The following is a 13,896-nucleotide window of genomic DNA, read 5'->3' on the forward strand; positions in this document are numbered from 1 at the left end:
GAAAAATGCAATTTTGAGGCCCTAAACGACCCCGAAAGCCTGAAAAATACCACAGCTCATAGCTAAGTGATGAGTCTTGTTTCTGGCGCGATTCCCTTTCCGGAAAGGTAAGGCACGTCCCAATCGGACACCGAGCTGTTTCGTGTCTACTAGTCACTTTTCGTTTTTCTCCTTTAGCACGATCCAACTGTTCTTCGAATTGGGCTGCCATCCGTTCTGCATCACAATTGGCGTGGTTTCCTCCTTTATTGCAGTTTTCTTCTTGTGTGTCTTTTAATTAAGAATTGCTTAGAGATGGACTCGTAAACTGTGATACCAATAGAAACGGATAGAGTTTAAATATTTAAATGGTCTTAGGTACTTATGGTTCTGTTTTTATGTCCTCTAATACTTGTAGGTGTTAATTTCTGTTACGAAAACAAAGAGAAACCAGGTACCGTGTACCAGAAGCATGAGTTATTAACTGCAAGTTCTCAAGCTCCGGGAGCTTGTAGGGACAGCGCAGTCGACAGATTTAGTAATCTTCCCTGTTGGTTTGGATTTGTTCGGATTACATCAACATGGCTTGGTGGCTGGTTGGTATATATAAAAGTTCGATCCAAACTGATTAATTTGGCATAGAGACGATTTGGATCCGAAACCCATCCAACTCAAATCGGGTGCAGGCGTGCAGCCGTAGAAGATAGAGATCCAAATTTCGTTAGAGAAACTGGCCGGTATGGCCAAGCATAGGATCAAGATAGCACTAAAAACTTGGGGAATAAGATATATCTGGACTCACGACTTTCAAATGCCAAGAAATCAAGTGTCAACATTTTGTAGGCCCCAAAAGTGAACTTTTACATAATCCTGGTTATTACTTATTACCAAAAGGTAATCTTATTTAGTTGGCATAGAGAACCCATCTTCTAAAATATTTACAAAATTACAAGGGATAGCTCTATTCAAAATTTTAGATCAATACTCATAACATTGAATAAACACTTTATAAAGTTCTAAAATACAACATCCTATTATTTCAAAAAAAAAAAAAAAATACAGTATCGTACAGAAAAGGAAATAAAGGAAAGAGGACTAGAACACAATATGACAATGACTGCTTTTTTTAATGAAGTTACGTAATCTAGACTGGTACTCTGCCAGCTTCATGATCTTCACCTAATCGCATCTCCACCCCTTGTGTGTCTCCCGCACTTGCTTCATTATGATCAGGTTCAGGCCCAACGGCGCCTTGCCAACGAAGAGTGGTTGCCCTTAGTACAACGTTAAGAACTGGTATGGTAATAAGGACAATATGGAGCCAATTCGCAAAGCGGTTGAGCACACAGAGGCAAGAGGGAATGAGAATTATAATGAGGTAGGCATACCAGAAGATAGCTTGTGGGAGGATAAGCACAGCAGCCACCAGTGTAACCGCGAGAGGTGCAGAAAGCTCTTCAAGTTGTTTGAGTACTCCGGTGCTGGTAGTCCTAGTAATGGCATGTGTGGTTAGAGGGACATGGACTTTGATGGAGATGAAGGGAAAGACCACAAAGAGAATGATATGAACAATTGCTTTTATCCAGGTGAGGTTGCTGATTGTATTGTAAGGATCCCAATCCCATGACATTCCTACTCCATATTTCAAAATGTTGATTGCTAGGAGAATCGCATGCCTAATATCGATGTACATGTTGATACGTGGTTTGGCTGTAACTAGGCCTATTCCGTATATCCTTATATAGCGAGACTAAGTGAAGTTTTCTAAGGGGGTGTGGAAATCAATTGTCCATGTTTTTGTATGTGACTACTAGCCATTTGGATCGCTCTCCCCACCCCTCTTCCTCCTTTTTTTTCAACTCAAGAGAAGTGGTTGATATCGATGTTTTCAAAGGGGGTGTGGAAATCAATTGTCTATGTTTTTGTATGTGACTAGCTATTTGGATCGCTCTCCCCACCTCATCCTCTCTTTTTTTCTTTATATCCATATAGGGCTGTCAATGGGTCGTGTTGGGTTAAAGTATTTGTCGTGTGACAGGAGACAATCTCAAACCAAACCATTTAATAATCGTGTCAAAAATTAAAACTCAAATCCAAAAAATAAGAAACGAGTTACCCGTTTCCACCCGCTCAACTCATTTAATAAATAAGTCGTGTCCTGTTGGAAAAAATAACTCATTTAAGGGTTAACATGACCCATTTAACTAAAACAATGCATGAATTAATTAAATTCACTAAAAACTCCACATGATGAAAAATATAAATAATTATACATAAATCGTAAATAATTCATCCAATAATGATGAAGGAAAATATTTCAAATTGTTCAATCCAAGGATCAAATACTCACACTTTTCAAAATTTCAAGAAGAAATGTAGCATAATTGGGTTATACGAGTTCATTTCGTGTTGACAGGTTGACCCGCGGCTGACCTGTTTATTATGGGTCATGACAGTTTGCCCCGCAGCCGACCCGATTTTTAATTGTACGGGTTCAACTCGTTTTTATTTCGTATAGGTTTCGAGTCGTGTTATTAGATCTTATTGAAATTAATAGCCCTAATAGCGAGACCAAGTGGAATTTTCAAAGGGGGTGTTGAAATCAATTGTCCATGTTTTTGTATGTGACTAGCTATTTGGATCGCTCTCCCCACCCTTTCATCCTCTTTTTCAACTCTCTTGAGTATTAAAGAAGTACGTAGAAAAAGAAAATAAATATAGTAATAATTTGATACTTCGACGTCATGGGGGAGAAGGGGTTTGGGGGTGGGGGTGCTGATATCAAATAGCAGCACGTACTCTAGCTACTTTTGCTCAGTATCTGACCTTTTCTCTCCTCCAACTCTGTCGCGTGTATTGTCTTGCATTAGGTCCTACGCGTTAGTGTAGCCTTAATATAATTTATATGCATATATAGGACTGCAAATCAGTTGGATCGGATTCAATTGGAGCGCTGAATATCTTTGCACCTTTATCATGCCCAATCTTTAATACTTCAAGCATATTGACGCGTTATGTTACTAATAACAACAAATCGAAAAAGAATTATATAAACAACAATCGCAGATGTATTGAACCAATCAGAAACAAAAAAGCATGAAAGAAATCAACGAAGTTCAACAAAATCACCACCTTCCCATGGTCTCAAATTACCAGTTTCTCCTCAAAAAAATCGCAGAGTACGATGAAGTTGCTTCGAGTGCAGTTTCAAGTCCTTTGCCAAATCCTCTTCTCTCACCCATTAGCATGAGAATTGATGATCTTAAGGTGTTAAATGTGCCTGAAATCACAAACCATAAAATTTGAGATTCGGTGTGACCTAAGGCCTCATATAGGTATGAGAATAAGTTTTGAAACTATTTCACTTACTGTGATAAAGCCATGCCTCAGAATGAGGTTATTAGTCTTAGTAAACTTTCAGGATCGGGTTCGGTTTCATCAGAAAACCGGCCCTTTCTGGGCCTTGCCAGCCCTATAAATTTCATCTAAGAAAACAATTGTGATCAAGTATAGAGTTGGCATTCATACCCACTGGGTAATACCCGCTGGGTAATACCTATCCAATAATAGTTTGTGGGTAATACCCATCAAATAATTTTCGGGTATGAGTATTTACCCAACCCATTTCTAAACGAGTAAACCCATACTCACCCATTTACCCGTTTTCAATATGGGCAGGTTTTTTTTTCCGTAAAACAATTTTCGCAACTTGGTGATTAAATGTAAAATAATAAGATTCGGTTCGTAAATGAACCATCCTCACGATCGCCTTTTGAATCGTTTTTTCATAATTATATGATGATCCAACGGTCGGATCCTCACGGATCGCCTTTTCAATCGTCTTTTCACAATTATACAATGATCCAACGGTCGGATTCTCACGGATCACCCTTAAGATCATCTTTCACAATTATACTATGATCCAACGGTTGGATTCTCACAGATCGCCCTTAAGATCATCTTTTCACAATTATACTATGATCCAACGGTCGGATCCTCACGGATTGTCCTTAAGATCATCTTTTCACAATTATACCATGGTCCAACAGTCAGATCCTCACGGATCGCCCTTAAGATCATCTTTTGAGAAAATATTTCAAACAGTACCCGAACTTAGGCCGACTCCTAACTTCAGTACTCGACTATGCAAAACTATCACTTTGGTACCCCAAGTTTGAAGCCCGACCCAAGAACGATACACGCCGTCCATAACAGTGTTAAGAGCCCAATCACGTGGCAATACCTGAAGGGTAATTGGGTCATTTCAACCCAAATTCACTCTCACTCTCTCAGTCAAACCGAAATTCAAGAATTCCACCCAAATCACAACACCAGTACCTACTCCTCCACCTCCTCCACCACCCACTAACTCAAACCATAACCCAAGAAATCCCAACATCCATGGAATCGCGGTTCACAAACACAATACACAACCAAATCACAGTTCACAAACACAATACACAACCAAATCCTTCATGGCTTTTTCAATTTCTCTGTGAAATTCATAAACCATGTTGCACAGAGAGAGAGAGAGTCCTTTTTTATTCTGGTAAAGCTTCGCATCACACAAACACACATCAATGACCAAATGGCTGCCTCTTTAGCAGATCCCTTCTTCTTCTCCTCGTCTCCTTCATCTGGGTTTTGTCAACTTGTGATTGGAAGTTCATGATGAACTGGTATTCAAGCCTCAATAACCACAACCCAGAAATCTTCGAAGATTAATTCCCACACAATGTCAGGCCTCGTCCAGAGAAGCAATCGAGCCAGAAACTAGGCAAGAATGAGTCGAGAACAGCCGGAAATGTCGCCGGTGTCCAAGAACACGGCTTCCCAGACCAAACCCAGAAACCAAGTCATTAAAACCCGATCAAATTCAAAAAATAATTGCACAGGCTTGTTGGGCATGACGAGGAGATGAGATTTCATACCACAGGTAGCCAAAATGGCTGTCAGAATCGCCGGGAATTGCAAAACTCGCCGGAGAAGTCTCTCCGTTCAATGCATGAGTGATCCAAAGGCACAGGGACGTAGGCGACGCAGAGACGAAGGGAATGGTGGTTGTGCGCCATCGTGGGGTGGCAGGACATCGTCCCTCCAGTGGATTTCTTTCTCGGCCAGTGGATCTCTTTCTCGGGTCGCTACTGGTGTCCTGGTCAGAGAGCAACTAGCTCTCTCTCTCTCTCTCTGTGTTTTTGGTCTCCCGATCTCCTTGTTGGAGAGGCCTTGGAGGTCGGCTGTAATGGCTTCTTCATTCTTGGTCATCTTGGCCAGAGCTCGCATAGGGACAAGTGTTATTGGTGAGTTTTTTTAATTAAAAAAAAAGAGTTGGACCGAATTACCCCTCAAAATATGCCATGTGGTTAGCTAGTTAATGCCGTCATGAACGGCGTGTACCATTGTTGGGTCAAGCTTCAAACTTGGGGTACCAAAGTGATAGTTTTGCATAGTCGGGTACTGAAGTTAGGAGTCGGCCTAAGTTCGGGTACTGTTTGAAATATTCTCTCATGTTTTCACAATTATACTTTGATCCAACGGTCAAATCCTCACGGATTTCCTTTTGAATCGTCTTTGCACAATTATACTATGATCCAACGGTTGGATTCTCAAGGATCACCCTTAAGATCATCTTTTCACAATTATATGATGATCCAACGGTCGGATCCTCACGGATCACCCTTAAGATCATCTTTGCACAATTATATTATGATCCAACAGTCAAATCCTCACAGAACGCCTTTTGAATCGTCTTTTCACAATTATACGATGATCCAACGGTCAGATCCTCACGGATCGCCCTTAAGATCATCTTTTCACAATTATACCATGATCCAACAGTCGGATCCTCACGGATCGCCTTTTGAAATGTCTTTTCACAATTATACCATGATCCAACAGTCGGATCCTCACAGATCGCCCTTAAGATCATCATCTCAAAAGTATACGAAGATCCAACGGTCAAATCCTCATGGATTGCTTTTTGAATCATCTTTTCACAATATACGAGGATCCAACGGTCAGATTCTCACTGATCGCCCTTAGGATCAGCCTCTCAAAATTATACGAACACTACAAAAAAGAATTCATTTAGCTTCACCAGTTAGCGTCGGCGTGAGAATGCCGTCGCCATTGATCTAAAATTCGCTACGGCAAATGTGGCGACGGAAAAAGAAAAATTATTTGCCACGGCATGGAGTTGCCGTCGCATAAATATACCTACAATGGCTACGGCATATTCTTTCCGTCGCCAAATTTCTTTAATTTTAGCTACGGTAATACATGCCGTCGTGTATTTTCATTTTATACATTTTCTTTCATGTCTGCAAGTTTTTAGGTTTTTGGGTTCAGAAACTTAGTTCTTGTTCCAGCTCAGCCCGCTTACTCCATCTGGTCCCGACAACGAAGTCGACCATAGCAATCTCTCAAACTCTCAAACTCTCAGAATCTCATCCCTCTCTCCGACTCTCAGACTCACTCTCCCCCAATCTCCTCCGCGGATGATGGTCAACGGCATGGGCACAGTGGGCCGACGACACATCAATCTTCTCTCAATCTATCCTCGAATCTGATTCCGGTCCGACCCTCTCCTCGAACCCAATCTGGCCGGTAGTGACTTGTCCTCTCTCTCTCTCTCTCTCTCTCTCTCTCTCTCTCTCTCTAAAATCTCAGATCTGTTTGAAGATCTGAAATCTGAAACCCAGTTCTTGGTTTCTCAATTTCCCCTGTTATGTGTTTATTTCACTTTAATCAAAATTGAAATAGTGTAGGCTGTGTTCTATACTTCTCAGGTCTGATTTCTGCGAAATTGGGAGTTTCGAATTTCCGGAATATTGTCTTGATTCCATTCTTCTGGGCTTGGTTATTGTGGTGTTTGGATGGAAATTGGGGGTTTTGGATTTCTGGGTTTTTGGTGAAATTGGGTTTTGGGTTTGGTTTGTTTGATTTTCGATTGTGGAATTTGAGAATAAGGGTTTAGTTTTTGCTTCATTGTTTATGGCTTGGGTGAGAACGGTGTTTGTTTGTTTGTTGTTGTTTGTTTGTTTGATATGTGAACTGCTGATGTCGAATTTTTAAGGCATCTAACTATAGATTTCTTCATTTGAGTTGTTAGTTCGACATACATATGAAATCCACCAGTTTAATCATTACATATGAAATATACTTTTAGTGATCCACTCACCAAATCATTGCAAATGCATCTGCAATGAAGAACATCTATTGTTTCCTTCAATTATTAAGATAACATCATAACATGAGTAGCTGAGAGGTTGAAATAATTCCCCTTGATGTGGTAGGTATCAAAGAATAAAAAGAAAAGTAGTTTAAAACGAAACCTAAATTCATACAGTTGTTTTACTTTGATATAATTGCAATATGACATAAAGCAGAGCAGAGTTAGGAGTGTAGTTTGATGCAGACTAGATTGTTCAATATACAAGAGTTGTCTGATTTGAAATTAAAAAACTCAATCAAAAATTCAATTGGTGGGTATTTGAAATTTGGATTGCGAATGCTCTATTTTTTTGTTCAGATTCATGGCTGCTAATTATTAGCTTTTAGAATTTTAGCCCGGGATAAAGGCTTGATAGAGGTTGGCTTTATGTTTGATGAGAGCTTATAAAACCTTTTTTCTTTTGGGATTTTGTTGAAAGAGAAGAAGAAAAAAAAAAAAAAAACAAGAAGAGGAATAAGAAAAGGGAATTCGAGTAAATTGATCATCCCGGTACTTTTTCTGTGAATTGCTGCCCAGTATTTGTCACTTAAAACAAGTTGCCAGCTTTTGCTTATTTGAAATACTATTTACCATATCTGATTACTCATGTTTATTTACGGGTGTGTCAATGGTTGCTGAATTTGGAGTTTGATGTGATTCAGTTTATAAGGGATGTAAGATAAAAGCGAAGATTTTCTTATCAGCTATTGGAATTATTGGATTTTGATATGGGGAGGAAGGGGGTGAATTTGGGTGGTACGTAAGAATGATTTTCTGGGTTTCAGCTATTTATGATCTTTTGAAAAATGGAGTTATGATTTTCAGGGTTCCTTTCTTTCTTTCTGCTGGGTTTTGGATCTTGGCTATTTGGCTATATATGTAATAGAGCTTGGTAGCTGAAAATATGTGCAGCTACTATTAGAAATATAATTAACTAATCAGTGTTTGCTCAATTTGACTTTCAAACCTTTGTGGTTTTTTTTCTTTTCTTTTTTCTTTTTGCTTTCACTTCTGTTTACAGCAAATTTGCTTTCACTGTGGAGAATTTCCATTCCCTTTGCACAGGTTTATAGCTTGTTGCTTGTGTAGTCTGATTTTTGAGTGATTTGACTGGCCTTTTGAGTGTATTTTCATTTCGGGTGAACTGTTTTGTGTGTGTGTGTGTGTTTTTGTTAGGTGAGAAAGGCTTTGGGTACAAGGGTTCTGCCTTCCATCGTGTGATCAAGGATTTCATGATTCAAGGAGGGGACTTCGATAAGGGCAATGTGGGTGCTTTTCCGTTCTTTCAAGATTCATGGTTTTTTTTTGTTTTATCATTGTTTAGCGGTAAATAGATTTCTGTTCAGGATTTAGTTTCAGATTTTGGTAAATCGAATGGAAGAGTGGAGATGATTTTCTGTATGCTAAATAGTTTGGTTGCAAGTTTAAAATAGTAGTAAACAGAAAGCCTATTGGGATTTCTTTGTTAGTTTAGATTGCCATGGTAGCTTGAATAGGTTTCTTCTCCAGCACAATACTTATGGCTCGACAAGTTTGGACTAGATATTGCCAATTTTATGGTGCCTGTGTCATTATGTCCTATGTTACACATACTTTTTGTTAATTGGTGATTGTGTTCGCTCTGTTTGCCAAGCTAGCATTGCCTTTTGAACTTGAGATCCTAAGGTTTTTTTTTTTTTTTCTCCGGTATGAGGTATAGCATGTCTACTCTTGTTCAGAGTTCTGTGAAGTTTTCTGAATGTCTACTAATGACAGTTGCATCTTTGTCCGCTAGTAAAAAAGGTTGTTGATTCCTTAGTATTTTAAATTTTGAAGGTATGACCATCTAGAATGCTTTGCTAAAATAGGAAATTAGCCTGTCAAGGGAGTTTAGAAGTACCCCTTATGGTCTGTATTTCTAACTTATTTTGTCACTTACTTTCCCAAGAATTTTTGTTTCACATTATGCATTCCCTTTATCAATGTGAAATTTACAAATATAATTTTTTTTTCTGAGAAATAATATTGTTTGTCTGTGTTTGAGATTCTTTGTTTGGTTAGAGATAAAAAAATGAAATTAGAATAAGGTTGGCGTGCTTATATTTGGAAGCCGGACATGTATTGCAGGGTACTGGAGGCAAAAGCATTTATGGGCGTACATTTAAAGATGAGAACTTTAAGTGTAAGTGTTCCTCTTTCCTTTATTCTTATGCCTTGTGTAGGACTGACTTGCTGGATAAATCCCTTCCTAAGATATTTAATGTTCAGAAAGAAAAGATAATACCATAGTAACTTGACCAGGATTTAGTAACCTTTCATGTAGTCCGGGAAGTTAGAATTCAGCAGGAATCTTACTCCAGCAGTCCCGTGAATGTATTTTTATTGACACCATAGTTTCTTTCTCCTATAATATGAGGATGTTGAATCTGGTTGCATCTTTTTCGGATATTGATTATGAGATGTTACATGACTGTATCACTGCACTCATAATCGTGCAATGTGTTTTATTTTGCAGTGCTTCATACTGGACCAGGAGTTCTTAATTAGCATGGCAAATGCAGGCCCCAATACCAATGGAAGTCAATTCTTCATATGCACAGTACAAGTAAGACCTATTGTTTCTCTGTATCAACATAAAAATCTGAATAGAAATTTTATTTTGCATTATTGGTGCAGTCCAAAGATAGAAAACACACAGAGGAACTGTGATATTTCTAATGCGGAAGCTACACATCAATTCTAAGTTTCTTTTCAGAATATGGTTATAGCTTATTTGTGACTTGATATATGTTAATCTATAATTGCTTGGTTTCAGACGCCATGGCTAAATGGGAGGCACGTTGTGTTTGGGCAAGTTTTGGAAGGCATGGAAATTGTTAGGCTGATCGAGTCGCAGGAGACAGATAGAGGTGACCGTCCTACAAAGAAGGTAGTCATTGCTGACTGCGGAGAGCTTCCAGTAGCCTGATGAAGATCACTTTTAGATTGCTTTTCCCTTCTGCATCTTTTTGGGCTTATGTACTATCTTGTATCTACCCAGTCAGAGGCCTTTGTTTCAGATTTCGTCCTGCGTGGAACGTCAACTTTTTCTTTGTGTCTGTATTCCTGATGGTAGAGTTTTGAGAACTGGGAGTTGTAGCCGATTAGGAAAACTTGTTTACCAAATGAATGCTCAAGGATGTTTTAGAACCGCGGATGTGAGAGTTAAATGAACTGATGATGGACTAAACGTGAATCCATCTTTGGCTATATAGATCTATTGTACTTTGTTCTTGTCGTCCTTATATCTTTTGGTGTCGAAAAAAAAAATTAAAAAAAATCTGGCAATGCATATTTGCATGCCAGATTTTTTTTTTTAATTCATAAATAAAATTTTGCGACGGCAAGTTTACCGTCGCAAAGTTTTGGTAGCGGTCAGTGGCGTTGCCATAGATATTTGCGACGGCATTTTGCAGTAGCAAAATTCTTGCGACGGCAAGGGGTTGCCGTTGCTAATAAGCTTGCGACAGTGCATTTGCCGTCGCAAATACCAATGGCGACGCCCTCAACGACATCGGCGCAATTGCCGTCGCTTAGCCGTCGCCATTGGTCTTTCGCGACGGCAATTTCACTTTCCGCGACGGCACATCGCCGTGGCAATTTGAATTTTTTTTTGTAGTGGAAGATTCAATGGTCGAATTCTCACGGATCGCCTTTTGAACCATCTTTTTACAATTATACGATGATCCAATAGTTAGATCCTCATCCGAGACCATACAAAGTCATCGGAACACCCCATATAGGTTTGTTTTTTTTTAGAATAAGAAAAGGGAAAATCGTCCGTACAGTACCTGACATTTTCCTCATTCTAAACTTCAGTATCTCACGTTCAAATAATATTAGAACAGTACCTGAGGTTCTGACCCGAACAGAAGAATGGTACCTCGTACCGTTAGTTCAGTTACAAAACCTGACAGCTGAAGGATTTTGATCATTAAATGATCAATATACCCTTTTGTTTCTGTTTTCATTAATTTTTTTCATATAATAAAAAAAGAAAAAAAATATTTATGAAGGCGGCAGAGGAATTAGGCATTCCAACTCGATTAATCTACGGGGTTTGGCGGGATGAGATTCGACGGCCGCCCAGGCTGGGCGGGTGGTGGTTGGGCTATAAGCGGCCCGCCTGCTCCTCTCTACGACTGCGAGACACGAATCTCTCTCAATCCAAAACCCAGTGAAATCAGCCTCTCTCAATCAACCACCGTATTGACTGTGACTCCGCCGTCGACCACCGCGCGCTTCTCTCTCCCCAGCTCCTGACGTCTCAATCCGATTCTGAGGCTCAGAACTTCATCTCCAATATTGCTCCTTTCTCTCAATCTCCAGCCTCCGTCTCTGTCTCTCCTTGTTATTCAGCTTTCAATCAATTTCAATTCTTCGATTTACGATTGGGTCTATTGATTCGAGTAACTGAGTGGGTTTTCTGAATTATTGTTTCTTATTGATTGGGTATATGAAATCCATGTTGGGTTGCTTGAGTTGCTGATTGTTTGGAATTGAATCAATTGATGCTTCGTTAATCCAATTGCTGGTTGTTTATGTTTATTAAAACAAGTGCTCATTGTTTGGAAAATCTAGTGGATGATCCACATCTTGGCTCTGCAACAAGTGAACCAAGCTCAAAGCAAAGACACCTAGTAAAAGAAATGAGCCAAAGTTTGAAGCTTTGAGCTTCCCGATCATTTTGGATGGTTGAAACTAATGGGTTCTTGAATTTTAATGGTGACTGCGAGTTGGACTGAAGAAAATTTGTATCAAAGACAAGTTGGAGCTGACGATTTCGTCGTCGATGTTATCCATGCTCTCCACCTCTACCAAAACATTATAGAACAAATCCACATCACAAGGAAGGAACAGTGGACTAGCATTTTGTACCCATAGTCCAATGTTGCATCCTCTAACAGAACCTTGAACAACAGATGATTAGCAAACTCTGCCTTCACTACATCCATGCATTAAATGATCGAGTAAGTGATCAATTAAGCTCCTGGGAAGTTCTAGTAGGTGTTTTGGGGGCCTATCTTTTTTCTGGGAAACGAAATAGGAGAAGATGAGAAGAAGAGGACTAGTTCAGGGACTATGATTTGGGTTCTGGGGAAATCATTGAATATAAAAGAAAGGAGCCAAAGTCTGAAGCTTTGAGCTTCTTGAAGCTCATTTTGGATTGTTGAGAGTTGAGACTAATGGGTTGTGGAATTTGGAGAGGATTCAATGTGAGACTTGGACATTGAAGTGGGGTTGTTTGAAGGTTCAGAGAGAGAGAAAGGGAGAGAGGAACAGTGGGGAGAGAGAAAAAAGAAATTAAACAAAATACTTAGATAAAAAAAATAATGGATTAAGACATGAAAAGACAAAAATATCCTTCAGCATGCATTTTCCATAACTGAGCTAACGGTCCGAGGTATCAAACTTTGGTCGGGGTCAGAACCTCAGGTACCATTCTGATATTATCTAAACGTGAAGTACTGAAGTTTAGAATGGAGAAAAGGTCAGGTACTGTACGGACGATTTTTCCATAAGAAAATTATAAAAATGCCCCATATGTTGGTTGAAAAATAATAGTTCTCAATTATAAAAAAAAAATGTTACAAATAGTATCCGAACTAAGGCTCATTCTTAACTTCAGTACCCGACTATGCAAAACTATCACTTTGGTACCCCAAGTTTGAAGTCCGACCTAAGAATAGTTCACGCCGTCCATCACGGCGTTAACTAGCTAACCACGTGGCATATTTTGAGGGCCCTCATGGTTTGCCACGTAGTAAAGACCTTACGCTGTGATAGACGGTGTGTACCATTATTGGGTCGAGCTTCAAACTTGGGGTACCAAAGTGATAGTTTTGCATAGTCGGGTACTGTCGTACTGAAGTTAGGAGTCGGCCTTAATTAGGGTACTGTTTGAAATATTTTCTCAAAAAAAAAAAAAAAATTTGGGTGTGGTTTACAATTTTATATGGGTATTTGGGTACCCGCAGGTATACCCATACCCCACCCATTTTTATACGGGTATTTTGTAATTACCCATACCCATAAACTATGGGTATTACCCATTAACAAATACCCAAAAGGAAAAATTACCCGCGGGTACCCGTACCCGTGGGTTTTAATGCCATCCCTAATCAAGTACAACTATATATTGATTATTTTTCTTCGATAGCGCTTTGGCGCTAAATGAATTCTTTGATCGATCACGTGTGACCAATTAACAAAAGAGCTCCGACTAAAAAAATTGCCTCAAGTATGATTAGGTGACTTGTATGTGGTGGTGGAAAATTGTCTTTTTTTTTTTTTTTTTTTTTTTTGAAACGGGGTTTGGAACCCAACTTAATTGGGAGACTCATCAGCCTGACACCTGATAATATTATTATTAATTGAAGGATGATTGTTTGTATAGCGAGGGGGACATATTACCGAAACCTCAAGTACTAGTACAAGAATTTTCATAGGTGCATCCATGGATAATCATAGGAGCTTCGTCAAACCAATAATCATCTAATTAAATAATCAATACTAACAAGGTGTGCCAATCTATGGGCAACACCATTTACTTCACGATAAATAGGGTGTAAAGTTAAAAACGGAATTGCGCTCATATATGCTTTACAATTATCAACGGTACAACCTGTGAAGTCCTCCGTGTCTCCATTAAAAGCAATAATTAGGGCTGCCACTTGGTTTGGTAA

At 39.3% G+C, this 13,896-nt stretch overlaps 1 protein-coding gene across 1 annotated transcript; it reads left to right on the forward strand.

Annotated features, from left to right (window-relative positions):
* The first annotated feature begins 4,924 nt into the window (after positions 1-4,924).
* On the forward strand, positions 4,925-10,390 carry LOC112177623 (photosynthetic NDH subunit of lumenal location 5, chloroplastic). The gene is given in 8 exon segments (XM_040511379.1): positions 4,925-5,134; positions 5,254-5,279; positions 8,214-8,257; positions 8,369-8,457; positions 9,299-9,353; positions 9,687-9,712; positions 9,714-9,776; positions 9,987-10,390. Coding segments are annotated over 8 exon segments (666 nt in total). The 3' UTR covers positions 10,140-10,390.
* Positions 10,391-13,896: the final 3,506 nt, after the last annotated feature.

Source organism: Rosa chinensis, chromosome 7 (assembly GCF_002994745.2).
Source record: "Rosa chinensis cultivar Old Blush chromosome 7, RchiOBHm-V2, whole genome shotgun sequence".
Lineage (NCBI taxonomy): Eukaryota > Viridiplantae > Streptophyta > Magnoliopsida > Rosales > Rosaceae > Rosa > Rosa chinensis.